Below are 9,735 nucleotides of genomic sequence, written 5' to 3'. Positions count from 1 at the left end.
AGAAAAACATGAGAAAAACACAGGGCTATAGCCAAAAAATGCCAAAAATCAACTCTATTCCTGTTATAGAACGGAAAAAAATAATAAATTTCGAAATTTATACGAAAAATGTTATTAACATTAAAAACATTAATATTAAAAAAATTTAAATTTCGCGAAACTGTGCAAATTGTATTTCTTCTTTATCATATAGAGTAGAAAAATGTTAAAATAATGATAAATTATTATTTTCTTCAAAAATTTTCAAGATCAGACCCTGGTTTTCACTTGACGCATAGGAAAAAAGGTAAGCTTTCTATTGAGGTAGGTTAGAAAACATAAAAAAACTATTTTTAGATATATTGAAATTAAGAATTTGACCTTGAATTTCAAAGTTAAATTGAAAGAAATCAATGTTTTTCATCACCAGCTTGTAACTCGTGAAAAAACCCTTTAAAATCACTATTCACACTTTTAATTTAATTAATTTTACTTATCAATATAGTAAATCGAAAAAAATATATTTTCTAAAAAGTCAAAATTTTGAAGTTCCGTAACTCAGAAATTATTATATAAAATTCAATAATAATTTATATTTACACTTCTACAAATGATAGTAACATTTTGGCAAAGTTTCAAGAAAATTCAACAACATAAATTTTTTGACCTGGTCAGGTGAGAAATTTTGCCCCATACATAAACTTACTTCAGATTTGTAATAAGCTACCGTAAAACCCCTGAGTGTCAAATTTCAAGCAAATCTAATTGGTTTTTTACCTTTTCGGTACGATTTTTTTAGAAATAACTAAATTTTAAAAGATTATTAAATTAAAGGTGTCCTGGACTAAAAAAATTCTTATCTGAATAACTTCATGAACCAACCAGAGATATTGTTACGATCATTGATTTCGTTTTTCTGAAAATAAGGTATCTAACATTCTAAGCTTTAAAATAAGTTTTTGTAAAGATTTAAGAATATATTATCTTCGTAGTTTCTTTAGCACAAAATCTCATAAATCAAATTTTTTTCCACTCTTAAATTTTTCATCGTATGATTTTTAAGAACTCTCAATGAAAATAAACATTTGGACAAATGAAAATTCACAAAAATGGAAATTCTGTCTTTTCAAAATTAGACTAAATAGAAGTTATGTACAATAAGAGTTCTTGTAAATAAAAATTCGTTTAAATAATAATTCATTTTAATAGAAAGTACCATTAATGGAAATTGTGTTAAATGACAATTCTTATAAATAAAAATTCAAGTATTTATAATTCTGTTATGTAAATATTCGGGTTAATTTAAAATCGATTAAACAAAAATTCGAAAAAATGAAATTCTGCTAAAAGAAAATTCTAATAAATTTCTAATAAACTTAATAAAATAACATAAATTTGTTTTTTGTTTTACTTTTCATTGATGGAATTTATTTTTCATCATAAATAAAATAATATTAATAAAATGTGGTTTTCAGAATTACTATACATTATTCAGTTAACTTTCTGAACAGGAATTTGAGTTATAAAGATATGTTGAAGCTTTTTTATAATGGCGCCTAAACTTTTGTAAGCAATGATCTGAACGACGGTGTTGTGACGTTGAATGTTGATAGTTCTTGCTCATGACTTTAGCCAATAAACGCGATAATCTCATTCGGCGGTTTACTGCAAATCGTTTTACAACTCTTGGCTATATCACCATCTCCACCCCTCTTATTACCTACAACACTGGGGATGGATACAAATCATAAAGAAACTATCAAATAAAAAATATCTTTATTTTAAATTACAAAATAGTACGATTAATAACATTTATCATATACTTTTTTAGCTGTGCAATTTCGACATACATTGTACATTTTGATTCTCATTCTTATTAAAATCTATTTAAAGTAAAAATTATACATAAAACATTAAACTTATTTATTATAGTTCTTTAATTTCTGCAATTTAATGGATTGGTAAAATGAGAAAAGGAAGTATAAAATAGGTTGACGAAAATTGTAAATACAAACAATTTTATTATTTATATTTATTAAATATGTGTGCCTTAGGATAATAATACTTTTATACCAGAAGCTACTTCACGATTTTAATATTCTAATTATAACTGCACATAAATTGTCTGATAAGATAATGTTGGGATGCATCTAAAGAGTAAATATCACCGTGAGATAAATAAAATTTGTCCTTTCGCAATTTTGAAATAAATAGATAATTATTACTGTTTTTTAGAAAACTTTTTTTTGATATTTTTTTGTAAACCTTAAGAAATTTTTAGTTTATATAGTTTTATAAATTTTGTTTTTCATAAACACTGAACTATTTTAATTATTTTATTACACTAAAATTATTGAATTAAGTAATTTCACAATCACTTTTACTAAAACTGCAGTTGAAAATAGTGATGTCAAAAATGACGTATTTTTAATGTTGGAAATGACATCAGAAAAAACTACAAAAACGACGTCAGAAATGACATCTGAAATCACTTTAGAAGTTGAGATAAGAAATGACGTTCATTTATAAACCAAAGAAATATTTAATTTTTTAAAATTTTATACTAAAAATTAGTACTAATTTTCCAGTTATACATATTTATTAATTCAAGTATATTACTAAACTGCATTATTATGTAAATAAAAATTAATCACTTAAATTGTTATTAATTAATTACATTAATTTTAATTATTATAAATACATTATTTCCTTGAAAAAGAATTAATAACGAAATAATAACTTTTCTACTACATTTTCTATTTATGCTTGACTGAAAAGTTATATTTATTTTCTTATTATTTATGCTATTAATATGATTTTAATAAGTAAAATTATTTTAAAAAGCGTTATTAAAAAATATTTTCTTAAAATGTATTTGTGGCTTTGTCAACATTATGTTAATATTCTAAATCATTAAAATAAATAATTGAAAAAGTAGATTTGAATCTAAATACAAAATGCAGTTTAAAATAATTTAAAATAACTCTTTTAGTACTATTTTAAAGTCAGGAACATTTTTTCTAAACCAGTAATTGCATTATTAGAAAATGCTAATTACGACATTTTTCGTAAATTTTGCATTTTTTATTTTGGTTTTTGTTTAAATATGAAGATTCTAGTAACAAAAAAATTTTGGGGTACTTTTGTACCCCAATTGTACTTCTTCGTATGAGCTAGCTATGTTGTACTGTCTACGGTTCAAAATATTCTCTACGCGATAGTATTTGCTATAATATAACCGTTTGAAATAAAATGTCCTTTATAGCATTTCATACAAAACACATAACCTTATACAGTATCAATAAATTCGAAATAAAATCTAGTAGAGAAATTGTTATCTGATGAGAATTATTATCTTCTGATTCTTAAAAACGCAATCTTCTGATTAGATGCAGGATTCAATAAACGATCCTTGGAATTCAAAGAGGGTCATAAATACTTACCTGTTGAGTGCATGTTTGTGCATGACATTCATCAGTGACGTAAAACAGTTCTATGATTTTTCTAAACATTACACTACTCTCCAGACTTCATTTTAGTGATGAGGTTCATCAACTTATAACAAAATAATTATAAAATCAATATGAACTCATTGATGTATAACTTTATCTTATTAATGAAATGAAATCAGAATCTAATGATATTCTCAAAATGGAAAACTCTGCTGAAAAGGGTTCTCGGTCATTACAATACGCTTGTGCTTTGAGTGGTAAGTTCATATTTTTTATACAAAAAATGTTTCTAAATAATTAAATTTTGCTTTATAAGTGTAGATTTTTAAAAAAAAGTTTTTGAAACAATTTCCTTTCCTAAAAATAATTATAAATATTAATAAAAAATTTTATTGTTGTACATATATGTTTAAAAAAGATATATTTTTCTCAAAATTTATCGCAACTTTGAGTAAAAGAAATTATATAAGTACTATATCTAATTATAAACTTCGAAAATCTCAAAAATTGTTTTTATCCCAAACTGAAACGTACTTTCAAAACTGGAAAATGAATAGTAACGTAATGAAAATAATGTATCAATTACCCTTTGTGATTCTCAAATTTCTCACTTTAAATAAACGCTTTCTGAAGTTATCTCAAAAGGAAAATTCTAAATATTTTTTTGTTCTGTCGTACTATCAATAGGCTTAGTAGCAAATCTTTACAAAATCAATTAAAAATATTTATAAATGGTAATATTTTTAAAAAGATGTGGTAAAAATGATTTTTGCATATGAACAAATGCAAAAAGTACATTTAGACTAAAGATCAGACTCAAAATACTATAATTTTATGACCTACTAGGAAATATCTGAGTAAACAATTTTTGCTTTGTAACCTTTTTCGCTTCGAGATATTGAGGCTAATATAATATAAAACATCCACACACATAGTGATATTTTAAAAATGTAAAACATAAAAAGCTTTAAAGAAGAATTAATTCGGAGAGATTGCTAACTTCTTTCACCTTCCATCTATTATTGTAAATAAAAACAGTAGACAATGTTAAGATATATTTATACTATCATCTACACACAAGATGCAATTAAAAAATATATATTCTAAGAAAATTGACAATTTAATCCAATTAAAAAATAATTTTAATACTGCTTTCTTTTCAATATAATATACTTCTATTTCCAGCGTCTCTTATAGTTATGGAGTGTGGAGTGAGCTTAGCTTGGACGTCACCTTCGCTGTTACATTTGAAGAAGAAAGACTCAGGCATATACATAACAGAAATAACCGGAGCCTTATTAGTCTCTATATATTTTCTTGGATGCTTGATCGGCTGTTGTTTTAATCCAATTATAATGGAAAAGTTTGGAAGGAAGAAAAGTTTTCTTCTGTACTCTATTCCTGTAATCATCGGATGGATTGTTATTACTGCAGCAAATAATTATTATGTTTTATGTACTGGAAGGTTTATAGTTGGTCTAGGTGATGGGGGTTTACTAGAATTTATTTCCATTTATCTAGGGGAAATAACAGAAAAAGATATTCGAGGTAAGCTATCAATAATAACAAAGTCGTCAATGTTAGTCGGAGTATTCTACATTAATGCTGTGGGAACGTATTTTTCATTCAGGATCTCAAACCTAATTTCACTTTTTATACCGATATTATTTTTCGTAACATTCATTTTTATGCCAGAATCTCCATACATACATTTGATACAAGAACGAGAAAAAGATGCAATAATGTGTTTAATGAAATTAAGAGGATTTAAACAACCAGAATCAGTTCTAACAGATTTTAATGAAATGAAAAAAGCTGTTATGGAAAGAGAAAAATGCAAAAGGAATTCTTTACGTGAACTCATTTGTAATAAAAGTAATCGTAAAAGATTGTTTATTCTGCTGATGGCTAAAGTAACAAGAAATCTTTCAGGATCAGTTGCAATTCTGACATATTTACATGAAATTACAATGCAATCAGGAAATTCTAACAGCGTTGTTCTTTACATATGTTTAGTTAAAATAATTTCAAGCATTGTGAGTTCTCAACTAATAGATAGAGTTGGAAGAAAGATCATTTTCTTAACGTGCGGAATTCTATGTACTCTTGCTCTTGCCACATTAGGTAGTTTTTTCTTTGTAAAATTATTTCTGAATTATGGTACGTTAGATCTTGCCTGGATTCCTATACTTTCTTTAGTTTCTTATGAAATTGGGTATTATATGGGACTTAGTCCTGTTGGGTACGTCTTGCAAGGGGAACTATTTCCATTAAAAGTTAAAGGAATGGCTGTTGCTATTGCGTCTATTGTAGAACAGTTTTTAAGTTTTGGAATTGGATTTGTCTTTCCAATTGTAAATTATTATTTTGGAATGTATGTTAGTTTCTGGATTTTTTCTGTATGTTGCTTTATTGGTACTTTATTGGTTTATTTCAATACGCCAGAAACTAATAATAAAACTTTAGAAGAAGTGGAAGCGTTAATTATGCCGAAATCGAAGAAGGTAGTATTAAAACCATTAATAACAAGTAGATCGACTTAATACTACAAAAAGTGAATAGTATATAAACGATAAAGTTTGAGATTGAAAATAAAACTACATTTTTTCAAATTAAAACCCTGATAACACATGAATATTCATAATATCCTCAGGACGTTCTAGAAATATTCTTTAATAATTGGCGGCTTGGATATTCTATGCATATTCAAACTGCTACAATCGCGCTGAAAAGAACTGAAATAATTTAAAAACAAACAAGTTTGAAAACTGTAAACTTTATGTGTCAAATATTTCTAGTTGTATAGAGATGAACAATTTACTAGTAAAGTTCTTTTAACGCACTGCATACTAGCTGAAATAATTTTTCAATAAATTGATTCTTAACCAAAACCACAATCTATCATTTTTTGAAAAATGTTAATTTGCATCAAAATATAGAAAGTTTGAATATTTATACTTACAAAATAAAAAGATTGTAAATAATCAATAAAAAAGTTTAATTTTTGCAACTAATAATTAATAGTATTTTATAAAAACATCTCTTCGGATTGGCAACACTTTCCTATCAATCTGAATTTGCTACCTCTTGTGCGAACATTTGCATGGTATTAGTTACTGTTCTATATACATAAAGACGAGATGCCTTCAGGCAAGAATTGAAACCACCTCATTACCACTGAGGGCGTCTGCCGTTACAGAATCCGTTTTACGAATATTGAAGGTAATGTCGCTAGTGATTTTGTTCAACTACGAAACCCAACGTTTAGCCGCAGGCTACGGTTCTCGTGTTATGAAGACTGATGAAAAATGGAAATAGCGATTTGTACAAAATATAACAAAGGGATACAGGGGCTTTTAAATGAAATTTTTAAATTTCAGTAATAACTGCAATAAAATATTGTTTATACAATAACTAGCATATTACATGAAAGAAAGAATTTTTTATTTATTTATTCCTTTCCTTCACATAAAAATCGATTTGTAAAATTTAACCTTCCAAAGCAACAGATAAATGTTTTATAATGATAGTTTGAAATCTCTACAATATTCTATGCTGTAAATTTAATACTAAATGTATCTATAGAACAAATTAAAATTAGGAGTTCAATCTTCCTCAAAAACAACAGGGTGTCTACTGGTCCTTGAAGTCCTGGAATTCCTGGAAATGTCCTAGAATTTAAAAAAATTTCCTGAAATGTCCTTAAATGTCCTGCTTTTCAACATTCAATAATTTAAAAATTTAAATTTATTTACTCAAATTTAAAAAAATAATTTTTTGATCCATCAAAAAATAATTTCAATTTGTCATTTGATTAAAAAAACTGGTATCTACAATATTGATTTTTAACTCTTTTTATAATAAAATAAATATTTTTGTTCAAGTATAGGTTAATTTAAATTATGTTAATCGTAATATGAAATAATATTACACAGGATTGCCATAAAATTTTATTTTTGTTTTTCCCTGATTTCCAGACAAAATTTTCACTTCTTCCCTGACCCTGAAAAACATTAATAACTTCTTCTTTAAATAAATATTAAATCATTATTATTTTTCTATAGAAATTAAGATTCTCAAAAAATTAAGATTCAATAACTTATGAGAATATTATAATAAATTTAAGATGACAAAGTAATAAAATCATTATTTTATTTCATAAGAATATTTTAACTAAAAATTTAAATTTTCAAAGATTTTAATTTTTACCCATTTTCAAAATTCAATTACATATTTCTAAAAATTCACGCTATAATGTTTTTAATATTCAATTATAATTTAAAATTTTCAAGTGAAATTCATTTTTTAATCAATTTTTATTAGTAAATTTCCAGAGAATTCAATTATTTAAATACAAAAATAAATAAAAAAAAAAAAAAAAAAAAAAAAAAAATTTTAGTAACAATTGAATTCTTTCGGCGAATTTAAAAAAAAATTGTAAGAATAAATGCAATTTTCCAACATTTTATTTTAAATTTAATAAAAATAATTGAAATTCTGCGATAAGTTTTGTTATTTATGAAAATAATTGAATTCTTGCAACGAATTTTATTAAAAAATTTGTTAATGAATTGAATTCTTGTGAATAATTTTATTTGTAAAAATAATTGAATTCCAGAGAAAAATATTATTATTTATGAAAATAATTAATTTCTGGTGAAGAATTTTATTCAAATTTTTATAAATAATTGAATTTTGTAGAATTTTTAAAAACTTTTAAAAAATAATTAAATTTCATCTAGAAATTTCAATAAAAAATTGAAAATAATTGAAATCTGACAAAGAATTAAAACAAAATTTTTTTTAAATAATTAAATTCCTGTGAAAATGTTTATTTTTGAAAAAAATTGATTTCTTTAGAAGAATTTTATTAAAATTTCTTAAATAATTGAATTGCATAGAAGAATTTTATTTTTTACGAAAATAATTGAATTGTTTCGAAGAGTTTTACAAATATTTTGTGACAATAAGTGTATTTTAGAAAAAAATGTTGTATTTTACGAAAATAATTGTATTTTATGACCGATTTTATTATAGCAATGGAATATTATTGGCCTGGCATGTGGCATGATGTCCAACAATTTGTTCGACAATGCCCAGAATACCAGAGATTTAAGGTTCTACGCGAATGTTTATAACGTTTTCGTACAAAGATGCTCGTATTAGAAATATTATTTTTAATTAAAATATCCGGTCGAAAAAAAAGCATTTTAAAGCATTTTATCAAAAATTTTTAAAATAATCAAATTCTCAAGAAAGAAAATAATTGATTTCTAGCGAAGAATTTTATTCAAATTCTTTTAAATAAATAAATTTCCATAAAAAAAATGTATTATTTGTAAAAATAATTGAATTCTTAAGAAGAAATGTATTGAAAACAATTGAATTGTATAGAAAAATTTTATTAAAATTGGAATTTAATTAACTAAATCTTGCAAAGAATTTTGTCAACATTTTTTGAAATAATAGAATTATTAAAAGAATTTTATTTAAATTTTTCAAAATAATTAAATTTCTCAGACTATTTTTTTCAATTTTCTTTATATATTTGAATTCTTTCGAGAAACTTCATTAAAAAATTTAAAATAATTGAATTGATGTGAAGGATTTTATAAAAGAAATTGGTAAGTAATTGAATTCCTGTTACATTTTTATTAAAATTTTGTTTAAATAATAGAATTCTTTTGGAAAATTTTATTAAAATAGTAGATATCAAAAATAATTGAAATGAGGAAAATTTTTAAAAATAATTGAAATTATGCCAAGAATTTTATTTAATTTTTTTAAAATAATTGAATTTTTGAGAAGAATTTTATTATTTATAAATATAATTGAAATTTTGACGAGAATTTTTAAAAATTTTTAAACATAATTGAATTTATGCGAAGTTATTTAAAAAGAAATTATTGTCAAAAATAGAAAAAATTGAAGGGTTTGTATTAGAATTTTTGGCAATTTCATAGTTTATAAGGCAAACAAAAAAGACACAAAAATTCAGAATTTTCCTATAAATTCTAAAAATTAAATTTTTTCCAGTACTTTTAGTAAAAATCTCTAACTTTTCCCTGAATTTCTTGAATTCCCGGACTTGTTGGCAACCCTGTTACACATATAAATGTCCTGGAAAAATAAGAAATCTATCCTGGAATGTCCTGAAAATGTCCTGGAATTTTAAGTCATATTTTCAGTAGACACCCTGAACAAGCATAGTGGATTGGTCCAATATCAGTTATGATTACAGTTATGGATACGAAAGTAGTGTTCTTATTGTCTACCATGTCTGGAGTAACAGTTATTGTCAAAG

The 9,735-nt window shown here is 24.3% G+C and overlaps 1 protein-coding gene across 1 annotated transcript; it reads left to right on the top strand.

Moving 5' to 3' along the window:
* The first annotated feature begins 3,436 nt into the window (after positions 1-3,436).
* On the top strand, positions 3,437-6,882 carry LOC122511923 (facilitated trehalose transporter Tret1-like). The gene is made up of 2 exons (XM_043627490.1): positions 3,437-3,688; positions 4,617-6,882. The coding sequence occupies exons 1-2, from the start codon at positions 3,601-3,603 to the stop codon at positions 5,972-5,974; spliced, it is 1,446 nt and encodes a 481-aa protein (XP_043483425.1). The 5' UTR covers positions 3,437-3,600; the 3' UTR covers positions 5,975-6,882.
* Positions 6,883-9,735: the final 2,853 nt, after the last annotated feature.

This window comes from Leptopilina heterotoma, unplaced genomic scaffold (assembly GCF_015476425.1).
Source record: "Leptopilina heterotoma isolate Lh14 unplaced genomic scaffold, ASM1547642v1 Lhet_91, whole genome shotgun sequence".
Lineage (NCBI taxonomy): Eukaryota > Metazoa > Arthropoda > Insecta > Hymenoptera > Figitidae > Leptopilina > Leptopilina heterotoma.
This window is presented reverse-complemented; position numbering and strand designations above follow the sequence as displayed.